Raw genomic sequence first — 16,782 nt, 5'->3', positions numbered from 1 at the left:
AACCCAACACTCGCTGTCTTCTGCCTATTTACCACATGCTCCCTCCGGCTGTAAGCTGACCTGGGGGAGAGGGAAAGGGAGAGAGGGAGAGGAGGCAAAGTAGGTGGTGTCCACCTGACCAGCTCCAGCCATGCATCATTAATGGAGATGCATCATTGATGGCGTCAGCTGCCCACAGGTGGAGCAGTATAATCCCCTAACCATCCGACCCCCCTACATGTCCTACAGACTTAATCAGATCTAGGTCTTTGCTGTAGTTCACTTTGCTCGCTATCTATAGTCATCATCTCGTCTTTTGTCGGGGAGGTCCATGTGTGGCAGGGTAAACCAGTTTCTACTTTAACTTTCGGAGGACATTTCCAGGTAACTCCCCTCCCCCCCAAAAAAAGGTGTGGCACAAAGTCAGAGTCCAATGAGTGGCACCGCTGGGGCTGCGCCCCCGACGGCCGTGCTCGGCCTGGGTTTGGACATCAGTGGAAGGTGGCATGGGAGGGCCGTCCAGAAGGGCAGAGTTTTGGTTCAGACCTACCTGCTCCCCAGCTCTGTACACCCTCCACCCGCAGCAGGAGGAGCCAGGGGGGCCAGGACCCCTGTGAGGCTGCCCTCACTGGTAGCTACAGCCGAGGGGCTTCGCGGGCGGAGCAGCACGGCTCGTCTTAGGTGAGCTGCACATCACAATTTAGCTGAAGAACCAGGTGGGCTCACTTCATATGGAGCCCTGGTTTACATCGGAGTCACTGAGCCCAGCACCTGTTTCTTTGGAAAAGTCCTTTCCTTCTTGGCTTTATTATTATTACTTTTTTTTTTTAAACATCCTGTTATTCACAGTAAATTCTGCTGCTGTTAAGTTCATCTCCAGACGCCTCAAAGACTCTTCAAACTATCTGGGTGAAAAAATATTTGTTTCTCCAGTTCCAGCTGTATTTCACTTTCAAAACAATATATTATCATGTTTTAAAACAATACAATGAAACATCAACACAGACAAATATTACTGATGTAACACTTAAATTTCGTTTTACATTGTGAAACTTCCACACAGACATGTCAAAATGCAGTTTTGTTCAACAAAATGTTTTTTTTTCAACAATTACTGGGTGTTTTATTTAATAGTTAAATAACATTTATGTCAAAGGAAAAGAGGTAAATTTATTAAATGTTAAGAGATATTAAGAAGCGTGGAGGTTGTAATCTGAATCATTTGGCCTGAAACTCTTTGTTGATGAATTAAATCAAAGACAAATTTACTATTTTGTAAATACATTAACCGTTCATTTTTACCAAAAAATGTAAAGGCATCACCTCGGGCCCTGAAAATTGTGATATGAATCCCCCCCCCCCCCCCCCCTATATTTTAACATGCTATATGATTGCAAGCATTGATAATATGCTTCCCTGTATTCAGTGCTGCATTTGGGCACCAGATGTTCTCATAAAATCTTTTCAAAATCACAGTCTGCACATCTCCCCATTACTATAATAAAAATACATTTTTATTGTGGATCCAATGCTCTGTATTATATTTGAGACTGCTCCAGAACAGGTTAGGTGTGCAGCATTAATTACGGCAATCTACCCCGCTAAGAAGTGAACCACCGCCGCAGAACTGTAAAACCAGGGCTCTTGTTAGGTCTGCATAGCCAGGTTAAAAGAGAGCCGCCTTCATAACATGGAAACCTGGATTTAGGTTCAACACACACAGCACTGTTGTTGCTTTAGAGGTGCTGGTAGGCTGTTTCCCACTGATGGGTCGAGCTTCATACATGTTGCACAGCTGTGAGTGCTTATCCATCATGCCTTTTTTTCTTTAACCATGACCTAAATCTTTTGCAAACTTTGGCTGAGCAGTTTTAGTTAACTAAACCAAAGAGCTGGCAGAATATAAGAGTAATGTTTAGTTTATTTTTTCACCATTTAACCTTTTGTTGTTTAAAAGTAGAGGAACTTGTAAGCTGATAGAAAAAAATTATAAATATATAAAATAGCAGATTCTTTAAAAATGAGTCCAGTATAGACCCAACACAAGTGGAATGTTGTGTCATCAACTCAACTGTCCGAAAAAAATACAACAAAACAAGCAAACATTTTGAATGATATTTGTTTTTTTTATTTATATTTGCTTCACATATTTATTTATATTATAGATTATATTTTATTATATTATATCAAATATAGATTTTATTATATTATATTACATATATATTATATTATATTAAATGATATAAAAAATGGAACGTTTTCGTTTTTTCCAGACTGAGAGTTTCTTTTTTTTCTTCCCCTCAGAGTCTGTCAGCCCCTCAGGATTTGGTGAATCAGGGAAGGCGTTTTTCTCCTGCTTCTTTGAGCTTGTCACGTTCAGTTTGTAGGCCCTGACTGACCTCCTCAGTCTGAAGCTTAGTGACCTGCTCCTGGTTGGTTGTTCAAATACGTCTTCTCTTTCTCAGAACCTTCAGGGTCCTGATCTCCTCCTCCAGAATTTTCTTCTCAGCCATCAGCTGCTTTATGGCCTCCAGGTTTTCTTTCGCCTTTTCAGCTTTGGACTGTGTCTCTTTCTCAAGCTGTTTCTGAAGGCTGTCGCTCTTTTCTCTTTCAGCCTCAAGCTCAGTTTCATACCTCAGATTGATCGAATTTGAAAGTTTCAGTTTCTCAAGTTGTTGTTGGAGAGCTTCACTTTTATTGTTCTCAACCTGGATCTCCGCTGAGAACGTTTCTTGATAATTTGAGACACTTCCTCATAGTCCTTTTGAAGCACCTTCTTCTTCTTTGTTTTGATGGTGCTTCGAACCTCAGTGGCGATCCTGAAGGTGGTCAAGGTCTCTGCAGTTCATCACACGTGGCCTTCTTTTTGTTAATGAACATTTCTTTCAGGCTCTTCTGACGGGCCACCTGCTGTCTAGCCTCCTCCAGTTCTTTGAGGAGCTCCTTCCTTGGGTCAGACTCCGAGCAGTTTAGGGCACCCTCCTGCGAAATGACTGAGCCGGCTATTACAGTGTAATTCAGCTGTCTGGCTTGGTCCTGGTTGTACCAGCGGCCCCGGGGCCTCCTGTTGTTTGTACCCCGCTCCATTTATTAGCTGGTAAACAAGGTCTTGTATAAATGCAGTCTGTAAGTGATAAACAGTTCTGTCTCTATCGGTGGTTTATCTCAGTTGAAAATTCCTTTTCTCTCAAAATGGTTTGTTTCAGTTGAAGATTCCTTCTCTGTCACAATGGTGTGTCTCAATCGAAAGGTTGACTGACTGGAAACACAAGAGTCCCTCATATATATAGACACGTCCTGCTGACGTCATTATGAGGCCATACCATTCCATATTCTATAACTCAAAAAATTCCGGCTCCCTGCTCTCAGACTCATGTTCAGAACTCCACGGTGACCGCTACTCTTTACATGTTAACATTAACATTGAATTGACTGACATTTTCACACAGGTTTTCCTGAAAAATATAGTTAGTTTCAGGCAATCTCCACACAATAATTCAGCATTGCAATTATGGTTTAATACATCATGATATTATGATTCAGTGTCCTTACCAGAAATGCAACAGCGTCGGTTGCATTTTCTTAAGTTTATTGGACATTCCAAACCAAGCTGCCTTGCTGCACATATCTACTGACTGACCACAACAATGACTCCAACAGAAGGTTTTATAATAAATCATAGATGCCAAAGTTCCTCCTGAATGTTTTTTATTTCATTAAATTACTCAACTAATCTTATCTTTGGAGATAATCAGTATTGAGAACAGACCTGTATGGTGTTTTGATAAGAAACAGTTACTGTTTATCACATTAAATGTAGTTTTTATTCAAGTAAGCGTTTAAATTTGAGTATTGGTCCCCCACTATATATTTGGTTACTAATTAAATGTGAAAAAATACAATTTCCCTGTTTGTTATTCCAAACATTATTCCCAGAGACAAATGGGGAAAAATGCAATTGAGCAGCAGATTTTAAATAGTTGACAGTTAAACCACAAAGGCTATTTTAAACGAAAGGTGCTAAATTCAAAATTTAGAGCATGATTTAGCTCTAAAACCCCCGACATGCGCAAAAGTGCGAGGGCCCGTTCATCGCTGCTTGCAGCTTTAATTAGGGCCCGAGCAACCAACAACGTCAGGCCAGCGAAGGCCCTATTGAAATTCTAATGTTTTTTTATTATTTTCAGATTTTTATTTTTACACTTTGGGGGCTTTTTTGGGGTACTTGCCATGTATGAAAACTCACCAAATTGTGCAGACTTGTCAGGCCTGGTGAAAATATCCATCTGATATATGTTGCAAATTTGGGTTTAGAAAATGGCTCTCGAGCAATTACAAGTTGGACCAGTGACGCCCCTCGGCCACTATCTCAGATTTACTTGAAATTCGACACACATGTCCAGCTCCACTAGCTCTACAAAAAAGCCTCTCAGACCCCTAAGCTCTGCCTACCAAAATTTCCCGCCATCTTGAATTTTGTGAAAAACAAATTTTTGCAAACTCCTCCTACACGCTTTGTCCGATTGCTACCAAATTTGCTGTGTATCATTATTGGATCTAGATCACAAAAAGTTATCAAAAGCTTGTTCATATCTTATAGTGTTTAGAAGATACGGACCAATGACCTTCTTGGGGCGTGGCTTGTAATTCAATACATATAACCTGACATTTTTATTCCATTCAACCGCTAGGGGGCACTACATTAATTCACCCATTTTCTGCTTTTTTGTGATTTTTCACATTTTCAGTCTTTGTATTTTAACAAACTCCTCCTACAGAATTCATGCGATCGACTTCAAATTTGGTCAGGATGCTCTTAAGACCTTTGTGATGAAAAGTTATTAAATTCGTGAGTTTTCATGGAAGAACCTTAATGTGGCGTGGCGGCCATTTTGCCTCATTGGCCGGGAAAAAGGAAGTTGTTAACTCCAACTCCAAGGTACATTATCTAATCTGCACAAAATTTCTTATGCATGATGCTACTTCAACCCTTACCACATTTCAAATGCAGAAATGTCAATACCTCATAGCGCCACCTACTGGCAAAAGAAAATGTTGTATTTTATACTTTTATCTACTCCTACTAGCCAATTGACCTGATCAGTCTCAAATTTGGCAAGAATAGCCATTGAAGATGCTTCAACATGAATATTGTGAGTTTTTGTTGACCACTGTTGCCATGGCAACGCATCACTCGCCATGAAAAAGGAAGCTGATTGTTCAGTGGCTTAAGATAATCAAAAACTCATGAAACTTTGTACATGTCTCATAGGTAATGGGAAGACATATTTCATATGGGTTTTTGGCTTGGCCATTTTAAATTGCCTCCATAGCTCCCCCTACAATATTTCAGAAAAACAGCCCCAACGCTACCTTTAAGGTACATGTATGAAACTTGGTAGGAACATGTATTGCTTAAAAATAAGTCTCTTGGGACTATGCTCTAAACCATACCGGAAGTCGCACATTTTGATTTTTGTGTAATTTTTCCATAGATTTTGGCCTATTTGTAGTCACTATACTTTAACGAACTCCTATAGGGACTTTGTCAGATCCACTTCAAATTTGGTCAGTACAGTCTCAAGACCATTGTGATTTTTGCGTTTTTGACGGAATGGCTTAGCCGTAGCGGGTGGCTACTTTAAGTGATTCCCCATGAAAAAACTGAGGTAACTCAGCTGGACTTGTTCCAAACGTTCCCAAACGTTCCCATGCTTGACAACACTCATTGCCTGAGGATGTTTACAAGCTATTTTTCACTAATACTCAAAGTGCCACCTGCTGGCCAAAGGAAATCTGCATTTTGTGACAAACAGCATCTGATTTACATGACTTTTACACAATGTGGTTTACACTTGATATAGAGCAACATAATACATGTTGACGCACGTTGTTTAGCGCCACACAGTGGTTACAGGAAGTGGTGGACTATTTGCACAGCATAGTTTCCACGGTCAAATACTCTATGCAGGAAAAAAACGTCTAACTCTTGTTCGCGTCGTCCGATGTTCGCAGACATTCTCGTGTAAGTCGATGTCTCGCAAGTACCCCCGACGTACGCAAAGGTGCGAGGGCCCGTTCATCGCTGCTTGCAGCTTTAATTGTTATTATTATTTTATTCATTATTTGTTCGTCTGGAGCATCTCCTTATCCAAACTGAGAGTATAAGGATGGAGGTTGTTGTGATGGGTACAGAGTGAGGAGCGCTCTGAGGTACACTTGTGAATTTGGGCTATAAAAATAAACAGACCTGATTTTACTGAGCACATTTATATTATATTTATGTGCAATGTGTATTAAGTGTCATAACATACATAAACTGGCAAAAAAAACGTCTTTAAGAAACAACACCAAACAAAGGCCTGCCTGAGTCACATCAGTGTGTTCACAATAAAGGACACCAGGTGCTGACCGTGCACGTTTGAATGTGATTAATCACCTGTATGTCATCTCCGCTCTCCCATCATCCACCATCTCTCTATTCATTTCAGCAGAAGTGCCTGGCAAAGGTTCAACGCTTGACTGGAATTACAGTGTAATTGTTTCCTCTCTGGCCCGTCCCAATTTGATAGCATAATGCAGGAAATAAGTCCGATGACACACACACACACACACACACACACACACACACACACACACACACATCCCAGCTGGTTTGCTTTGACTACAGAAGGCCGTCGACCAGTGTGTCATAAATCTCAGGTGTGGAAGCCGATCCATCGCCTGATGCAGCACCCACACTGGCTTCACTCAGGGGGGGAGAAACCCGAGTGAGGCGTAGACACTAACACACGCGTTTGAGGCTCTTAAACACACACACAAACCCGCTCACCCAAGGAGAGCAGGTTTTGAATAACCATCAAATAGATGAGGAAGAGGAAGACAAAACAACTATTGAATGGATTGGCTTTTAAAATCTAAATTTGGAAGAGATATTCATGGTTTCCAGAGGATGAATCTCTCTGACTTTGGTGATCCTCTGACTTTTTCCTCCAACACCACCATGAGGTTTACATTTGTGGTTTTTGGGTGAAACGTCTCAACAGTTACTGGGTAGATTTCGGCCAAATTTAATTTAGAAATGCATGGCCCCCCTCAGGATGAATTGTTAACATTTTGGTGATTTTTACTTTCCATCAAGCGCCATCATCAGGTGAAAAATATTTTTTCAAATAAAAAACAAAAATGTATGACTAAATACCTGCAAGACTACATTTCCCTTAGCCTCCGTACTGTACTGTACAGCTGTACTTTGTGTTAAGTGCTAATTAGCAAATGTTGGCATGCTAACATGCTCAATTAAGATGGTGCACATGGAAAACATACCAGCAAGTCAGCATTGTGATTGGGTGAGATGGAGTCCATACATCATTGTTCTAGAAAAGTCCTGCATACCTTGAAAGCACTGCTGGGCCTAAGTACAGCCTCACAGAGCTGCTGGCATGGCATATCAACATATATTCCTGAAAATGTTTTTTATGACTAAAAAACCCCCATTACTGTCTCCTTCCTTCAGTGAGCCGTCCCTCCTCACCCCAGATGAGAACATCTTATTCGAGGGATTCTCTGGCGAGCGTCACCCCAGTGTTGTACAAAAGAGACCCCCGCCCCCTCCTCCATTTTCCAAGTCATCAGTCCCACTCACCTGCAAGACCTACCGGCCACCCGTGACCAGCCAGCCTCGTCAGCAGCAGAACCGCCAGCAGGTCCAAAGCTGCAGCAGACCGGCCTATATTCACTTCTCCCAGGCCATCCAGCCCGGCTCAAAGCCGAGACCAGTGAGGCGCCATTCGCACAACCCCTCCCTGAGCTCAGAGATGGTACAGGGTGACCTCCGGCCTTTGGCGATGCAGTATCGCAACTCGTCGTCTCAGGGAGAGCCTTTGTCTGTCGTTGGGAGGCCTTGTCTCCCGGGCTGCAGTGAACGCCCCGCTCTGGCTTCTGCTGCTTCTGCCGCCAGTCCAGCTCGCACTCAGCTTCATGTGTTCCTGCCCACAGAGGTTGAGGGAGAGGAGGTGGACAGCGAGTCAGTGGACGAAGGCTTCATGGATGAATTGGACAGTAGGAAAACTTCTCTGAAGCTCCAGCAGAGAATGCCAAAGACACACACCTACCAGTAATACGTCCCCTATTTGAGCACCATATGGCCAAAAGTATATGGACAGCCCTGCCCACATACATTTCATGTATTTGGGGTCTGGGGCATACGCATACATGGAATTTGGCTTCGGTTATACGCCGCTCTCAATGTATATACACTATTTTACAATAAACAAGAAAAAATATATAAAGAATAAAAAAGGGCAGCAAAAAAGTAGAGCAGATGTAGGTATAAACATGTAACAGCTATATACAATATAAGTATAAATATATATCCAAAAAAAAGTGTGTGTGTGTGTGTATATATATATATATATATATATATATATATATATTTTCACACATGTGAACATAAACCTATAAACAACAATGGCAATTGAATTGAGGTGATAGTGGAAGTGGTGGTAATAGTGCAAACAGAGGTAGTAGTGCAGTATGACTTATTTATTGTTCATCAGAGTGACGGCCAGTGGAAAGAAGCTGTTCCCGTGTCTGGTGGTTTTGGCGTACAGAGCCCTGTAGCGCCTACCAGAGGGAAGGAGTGGGGACAGCTTGTGTCCAGCGTGTGAAGGGTCTCCAGTGATCTTTAAGGCCCGTTTCCTGACTCTGGAGGTGTACAAATCTAGGATGGAGGGCAGGCTGGAACCAATGATCCTCTCTGCAGACCTGACAATCCGTTGTAGTCTGTTTCTGTACTGTTTGGTGGCCGATCCAAACCACACAGTGATAGAGGAGCAGAGAACAGAGTGGATGATGGCTGAGTAAAACAGGATCAGCAGCTCCTGAGGAAGATTGAACTTCCTGAGCTGGCGCAGGAAGCACAACCTCTGCTGGGCCTTTTTCCTGATGGTGTTGATGTTGGGGGCCCACTTCAAGTCCTGGGAGACTGTGGATCCCAGAAGCTTGAAGGTCTCCACAGCGGACACAGTGTTGTTGAGTATGGTAAATAGTTTGAAGTCCCTGTAAACTGCAGAGGGTCCAGCAGGGGCCCTGTGATGTCCTTCAGATGGGTCAACACCAGTTTCTCAAAGGATTTCATGATTTCATGACCACAGACGTCAGGGCGACGGGCCTGTAGTCATTTAATTCTGTGATGGAGGATTTCTTGGGAACCGGGATGATTGTGGAGCGTTTGAAGCAGGAGGGGACTTCACATAGTTCCAGTGATCGGTTGAAGATCTGTGTGAAGATGGGGGCCAGCTGGTCAGCACAGACTTTCAGGCAGGAGGGTGACGCACCGTCTGGGCTATGGAAGAGCCGACTCGCATCCTCTTCACAGATCCTCAGTGCCGGTGGGGGGTCGGTTGGGAGAGGTGAGAAGGAGGCAGGGGGTGTAGGTGGTTGTTTCATGATAGGGCAGTTGGGGGGGGGAAAGTGGGCTTATCAAACCTGCAGTGGAAGACATTCAGGTCGTCAGCCAGTTGGTGATTGTCCTCAGTGGGGGGGTGGTCTCCTGTATTGGTGAGTGCTTCCAGGCCTCCCCAAACTGACGAGGGGTCGTTTGCGGAAAGCTTTTTTTCCAGCTTCTCAGTGTAGCCTCTCTTTGCTACCCTGATCTCCCTCGTCAATGTGTTTCTGGCCTGGTTGTACAGGATCCTGTCCCCACCTCTGTAGGCCTCCTCCTCAGCCCGACGAAGCTGCCTGAGTCTAGCAGTGAACCAAGGTTTATTGTTGTTGAATGTGCAGAAGGTTTTTGTCGGCACACACATTTCTCACAAAAACTGATGTACGATGTCACAGTGTCAGTGAGCCCATAATGGTGTATTATCTTCATGAATTTTTCACATGAATGTACAAACATTTTTCTTACCACCTTGTTCCTGTTGTAAGCAGAGTATTAAAGCATGTGTTTATGTAAATACAGTATGTTGTGCAGGTTTTATGCATAAGTAATAAATCAACCTTTATAAAACTGTTTATGAGTATTAACAACAGTAACGGGGTAACAGTGTTCTCGGCCCTGTCTGTATGTGTCTAACCAAGTCTCGCTAAAGAGGAAGTCCCGTTCTGATCTCGCGAGGGGTGAGTTGTTGCCGGAAGACAACGGTGGAAACGTGAGTGTGAGGGGAATGGTTGTTCCAAACATGCTTACTGTCTTGTCGAAAAAGGCTATTAAATGTTGTGTTTTTTGTTTTATTTGTACCAACAGCAGAACTGTTAGAATAAGAAGAGAAATTGTCGATATTCTACTATAATATCTTTACCACAAAGTACCACATCTCGACATAACTCCTGGAAGAGTGTGCTGTAGTGGAGCTTTGCTTAAGTTGTATCCAAAAATTTCGAACTACACTTCAGAGGAGACAAATTCCTACACCAAGGCACTTTTTCCTAAAGAAAATGCTGTTCAATGAGTCTGCGGCAGACTGAGTGGAGGTGAGTTGTGCAGACTTGTAAGCAGGCTAGTGTTAGCTTAGCAAATGGTGAGCTAGTTCTTCTCTTGTTTACAGGACATGTAATTAGTCTGCATATCATCATAACATGGCTGAATCCAAGGAGGGGACTCAGGCGGAGGTAATCAATACTCTCATTTCGAACCTATCGTTAGAATTGTAGCAGTTGGCTAAACCGCTGTTCAGTAGTGACGCTAGTTGTGTTTACATTGCATGAGCAGTGTTGCTATATCAGCAACAAGCTAACACGTGGAGTTGCTAAATTCGGAGGTAGTTTGGTTGAGAGAACGTACCGCTGCTCTCATTGGACGAGACCAGGGATGCCGAGGCAGGACTTCCGATTTCACGGCCGGAAGCGTCTCGTTTACAAAACTACTGAGCGCGCTTGAACGCATCACTTGTTCACCTGACTCCTGTTTGTTTTGTTTGTTCCGCATCCTAGACGAGGAAGGAACACTTTTCCTGCAGAAGTTCCTCCTCAAGTCGACTTTGTGCCAGCCGTAAGGACGGGAATTCCCTTACTGTGCCGAAGAAATTCTCTGCTACCGAGAGAATCTATTGCGCCGCACGGAGCCGCACTGCCTGAGTTCCACCGATAAACTCAGAAGCACCACATCTTCAACCACGAAATCACCTCATAGTAAGGCAAATATAGTCTGGGCAGAGTTAGGTTATTGTGTATATTATCTTGTTAAAGTTACGTTCCTTCTTATAACGTGGTGTATGCTCAACAATCGCCGAGATTAATGTTGTGTAGAAGTTACTGTGTATTTCATACTACTGAAATCGTGTTGAGATGGTTCACCGCTAGCAGAGGCGGAAGTTGTTTCTCATCAGTTCAGAAACGGCTGTGCGAATCAAAGAGTCGCCGGCTTCGTTTCTGTAAACGAGAGAGCAATCTTCCGTACTCCACCGCGGCGGGATGATCTCCTTTTGTTTTGGAGGATTTATTTTGTGTCGTTTGCTCTCTCTTTTCTTTTATTAACCCACACATACATATAGCGTAAAGCTAATGTAGCTCCGGGGTTGCGCTAACGGCTGCAAACACGTGTAGATAACGAGATCTCTATTATCTACCGTCATTTTAGAGTCTAGCGCCATCTTGTGGTCTCGCGAGAGACGCCACCAGGTTTTAGATTAGTTGTTAACTCAAACACGCTCCTTCTCGTTCCCAACATTAGCCTACTTTAAACTATTTATTTTCCTTCCAAATTTGATGTTTAGGATTTTTAAGAAAAACATTACTTTTGTATTTCATTTTATGCATAATAACTATTTATATCGCTTTTTTCAGAAAGTGTTGTTCACAGTGATTTACAATAAAGTGAAGAAACATGACAATAAATAAAAACAGGCATATTCAAACTAATGCAAACACTGCACAATCAAGAACAAAAGATGGGGCAGCAAATATCAAGAACATGTATGTGTAGAATATGTTAAAGCATATAGATCAAACGAAGGAAGGCATAGGAACAATAAAACAAAAAAATATAGAAACAAAGGCAGAATTTGTAATTAATGTGCACATGAGCGTGAATAACTTTAACTTACACTATACTTCACAGCGGTGGCCTGTGTTATTTCAAACCCGTACTGTGTTTTGAGGTTCAGTGAAAGAACTTCTTGAAGGTAATTTTTGACCGAGTGGCTCAAGGTTTAAAATGTCATTGTACGTTCCCTCCGCTGTGTGCGGGAAATGTTTTATTATTTTATTAGAAGTAGAATGAATTTGCTCTCTTTAAAAAACGCCAATGCTGATGTTTTACTCTCAAACACTTCTATACCTCACCTGTTATACCAGCACTGTTCATTTTGCAAACAAAAAATGTGAGAATCCACACTCAGTGGCCACTTTATTAGGTACACCTGTAACTAATGCAATGAAACGGTTTTGCCATGAACTCTATAAAAAGATAAGAACGTTCAATTTTAATAAAGTGTACATAATGTAAATTGTGTATTGTCTTACACAGGTAACAGAGGGGACAGACGGAGAGTCCATGGAAGCTGTTTCAGAGGCGGGAGCATCGGTGGATGTTGGAGACATGGAGCGTGTTCGCAAAGCTTCTTCGACACCCTCTGAGCACAGAGAGAAGGATTACCCTCTAGCTGCTGAAGAAGAAGTGGAAAGTGGTGAGCCAGGGAGCACCTCGGATTCTGAAAAACAAGAGAGAGTTGAGGTGAAAACCGAGGAGGCGTTTGAGGTGAAAACCGAGGAGGCGTTTGAGGTGAAAACCGAGGAGGCGTTTGAGGTGAAAACCGAGGAGGCGTTTGAGGTGAAAACCGAGGAGGAGTTTGAGGTGAAAACCGAGGAGGCGTTTGAGGTGAAAACCGAGGAGGCGTTTGAGGTGAAAACCGAGGAGGGGTTTGAGGTGAAAACCGAGGAGGGGTTTGAGGTGAAAACCGAGGAGGGGTTTGAGGTGATGGAGCAGCAGAATAGTGTGATGGTGATGGACATGGACTGCAGCCGTTCGCCTTCCATTTTAAACACAGGTAGTTCAACGATGATTATTTTCTGCATGCATTTTCTTCATTATTTACTTTGCACACTTCTTCAACCAGTTCACATGTTGCTTATGTTCCCGTAGGAAGGGACAGCTCATCACCAGCGACCATGATGAACGGGATGAAAGTAGTTAAACTGTCAATTCCAGGATTAGACTTAAGTGTAAGTAGGACAACCTGTATAGAGTGAGAAGTCAAACGAGTACAGAGAAATTTGTTGTTTGGGGTGATACCATGGATTTTGAAATCTACTTATAAATCTAGGAAGTTAACACAACAACAATATTTCTTTCCTGTTGTAGAAAAGCGTCACATCCAGATCAGTCGGATCGTCTCCTTTGCCGCCTTTGGTCAAGGTGGAAGAGTATGAACAAGCACTGATATCTTCTGCAACGGTGGGTCTCTCTCTCACATTCTCACACACACACACACACACACACACACACAGCATCAGCTTGTTTTAGCGTCGTGTGTGTAACTTTTATTTTATTTGTTTGAATTTATTTTGAGAAAGGTGGAGGATGAATCATTCCTTTGTCCGAATGATTCATCGTCAGATGAAGAGGATTTGGTGTATCCCGATAATACACAGGACACCAGTGACTCGGATTACTGTCTTCCATCATCGGAAAGGTATGGATTGTCTTATACATGTTATATTTATTGATTTATTGGTGTTGAATTTTCTATCTGTCATGCATATATTTATTTTTCTTCTTTTTTACAGTGATGAGGATTACAATGATGAGGATTACAAGCCACCCCTTGCCAGTGTCCGAAGACCTTCAAGTGCCCCTAAGCCAACACATCGAAAAGCTGCTCAACAATCGGCTCCAGGACTTTCACACCGTCGGCCAGGCCCAGCAGCAACTCCCCCAACCACTCCGCGGAAGAGAGGACGCTCCTCTCTGGGAACTTCTCCAGCTACCAAGCGTGGAAAAAGTAGATTGGCATCTATAGAGAGTGAGGAGGAGGAGGAGGAGGAGGAGGAGGAGGAGGAGATGGAGGAGGAGAAGGAGATGGAGGAGGAGGAGGAGGAGGAGGAGATGGAGGAGGACGAGGAGGAGATGGAGGAGGACGAGGAGGACGAGGAGGAGGTGGTGGTGGATGACGACAGGTGGCATGACAGAGAGGAGGAGTGCATCAAACCTGACCCTCTCAGGTTCACGCCGGCCAGGATCCCAGGCCCCACATTTGACACCACCTCAGCATGGTCTCCCCTCAGCCTCTTCCAGCTTTTTTTTTCCACAACTGTTGTCCGAAAAATCATTAAAAACACAAATGCCAACGCTGTTAAAAGAAAGCAAGCTGGGATGAAATTCAAGTGGGAAGTGCTCACGATGAAGGACTTTTACATATTCCTCTCCATCATCGTGTTCACTGGCCTTGTGACAGTACACCATAGGTCAGATTACTGGAGGAAGAAATGGCCGTACAACTTCCAGTTCCCCGGTGACAGCATGACACGGGAACGCTTTGAGGCCATTTTTTGGTCACTTCACCTCAGTGACCCAAAAGAGGACGAGGAAAACGACAAAAAAAAGAACACTGCTGAGTATGACCGACTGTTCAAGATAAAGCCCCTCTACACACAGATGGTGAACGCCTGCAAAGCCCATTTCCAGCCGCATCAGAATCTGTCCATTGATGAGCGGATGGTTGCAAGCAAAGCCCGCATCAGCTTTAAGCAGTACATGAAGAACAAGCCCATAAAGTGGGGTTACAAACTGTTTGTGCTGGCTGATTCATCGATTGGCTATACATGGAATTTCTTTGTCTACTCAGGCAAAGGTGAGTCCACCACAGGCCGCGGTCTGAGTTACTCATCAGTGATGGACCTTATGCCTTTTCGTCACCTCGGTAGCGGCTACATGTTGTACACTGACAATTTCTACACAAGCCCTGCACTCTTCAACAAGCTGTTAAAAAAGAACATTGGCTGTTGTGGGACCATCAGGGCAAATCAACTTGGCTTCCTTAAGACCCAGACCAACGCCCTGCCCAAAAAGGCTGAGAGGGGGGACATGCGTTGGATCAAGAGTGGCAAACTCCTCTTCGTGAAGTGGATGGACTCGAGAGAGGTAACGATGTGTTCCACAGTGCATCAGGCCTACAGTGGACAGATGGTGACGAGAAAGGTAAAGGAGGCTGGGGTGTGGGATACCAAGTCCATACCAGTTCCAGACAGCATCGTGGACTACAATCGTAGCATGGGTGGTGTGGATTTGTCCGATGCACTGATCGGATCCTACACTGTCCACCACAAGACAATGAAGTGGTACAAGACTTTTTTTTACCACTTTATGGACATCGCTGTTGTGAACAGTTTTCTTTTGCACAAGGAGCTGTTCAAGTTGAGGCAGGACCCCACCCAGACAAAGCCCTTCACCCACAAGACCTTCAGGGAGCAGTTGGCCAAGGAGATGCTGGAGTTTGGTGAAAGCTCAGCAGACACCCTGCCCAAACCCAACTCCATCACTTGCATGCCCATGTTTTTCGAACGCGACTGCAGGAAGTATTGCAAGAGGTGCCGCGATGCTGGAATGTCGAGGGTGAAGACATCGACTTATTGCAGGAAGTGTACGGTTCCTCTCTGCCTCACTTCCAAAAAGAACTGCTTCCAGCTGTGGCACGATGGGAAATAACTTGATGGATGGACCCCACCCAGACAAAGCCCATCACCCACAAGACCTTCAGGGATACTAGAGTGCATTGATGGCTCAGTATCCCACCCAGACAAAACCCATCACCCACAAGACCTAAATAATGTAAATAGTTTATTGGTTTTACCTGTGTTTTTACAGTTTGTATTGTTACAAATGTTTACAGTTTGCTAAAATTAAATCAGTTCCATTTGGATTCAACATTCAGTTGATTTGTGTGGTTGTTTTTTGAATGGGGAAAAAGGTCTGGATGAATTTTCCAAAAAAAGTCCAATGCTGCTGTATTTGAATGTATTGAACACCATTAGTAATTTACAAGTGAAATATAGATAGATAGATAGAGTTTGGTAGATGAGAAAATTCAAATGGCACAGATGGTGCCAAAATGAGCCCAAATGCCACAGAAACAAAAGTGTATTTTAGACAATAGTGTTCTTCCAACTGTGTGGCAGTGGTTCAGAGAAAGCCCTTCCCTGCTTCAATGTGGCGATGACCCTTTGCACAAGGCCAACACATGTTTTCTTGAGCATGGTGTGGAAGAAGTTGATCGAGAGCTCTGACCTCAACTCCATCCAACACATTTGGGATGAAATGGACCGGCCACGATGAGTCAGACCTCATCGCTCAACATCAGTGATGGACTTCACTAATGTGTTTGTGCAGCGGCGGACTGGCATTTTCAGTTTGACAGCCACCCCAAAGGGCACTTTAGGGTGGCTGTCGCAGTTTCTTCATTTAAGGGCACCCGGGCACTGCATCACTTTTTCTCCACTAGAAGGGCACTCAAGACAGAACTGTATTACATTTTCTCAAGTGGAAGGGCACCCTAGAGCAGTGATTCTTAACCATGGGGCCGTGAGCACTACCTGGTGGGCTGCAAAAACATTCAGTTTTGCACCTGTGTGCCGCGAGGGCCGCGGGACCGCATAGGTTATCAATTGAAGACACCAGAGATATTACTATTATCTATGAGACGCTCAGTTACAATATAGCTTCCCACCACTTGGTGGCGGTAATGCGTCAGTCGGTTGTTTAACAAGCTCCAATAAGCAGAAGAAGACACTCAGCTAGCCGCTAACCTGTAGCGAAAGTTATGGAGAAGTATTTAAAATAGTGCTGGGCAAGTTAACGCGTTATTA

The 16,782-nt window shown here is 43.7% G+C and overlaps 1 protein-coding gene across 1 annotated transcript; it reads left to right on the top strand.

Annotated features, from left to right (window-relative positions):
• The first annotated feature begins 14,026 nt into the window (after positions 1–14,026).
• LOC137872959 (piggyBac transposable element-derived protein 4-like) lies at positions 14,027–15,625 on the top strand. Its single transcript, XM_068711499.1, has one exon. It carries the CDS (start codon positions 14,027–14,029, stop codon positions 15,623–15,625), a length of 1,599 nt encoding a protein of 532 aa, XP_068567600.1.
• Positions 15,626–16,782: the final 1,157 nt, after the last annotated feature.

Source organism: Cebidichthys violaceus, unplaced genomic scaffold (assembly GCF_023349555.1).
Source record: "Cebidichthys violaceus isolate CVI_PGR_0920_01 unplaced genomic scaffold, fCebVio1.0.p SCAF_16, whole genome shotgun sequence".
In the NCBI taxonomy this organism is placed as follows: domain Eukaryota; kingdom Metazoa; phylum Chordata; class Actinopteri; order Perciformes; family Stichaeidae; genus Cebidichthys; species Cebidichthys violaceus.
Note: the sequence above shows the minus strand (reverse complement) of the source record. Positions and strands in the feature narration are given on the sequence as shown.

What these genes read in the sequence shown, in the direction of transcription:
- LOC137872959 (XM_068711499.1), top strand. Translation starts at nt 14,027, where the DNA reads ATGGAGGAGGACGAGGAGGAGATGGAGGAGGACGAGGAGGACGAGGAG.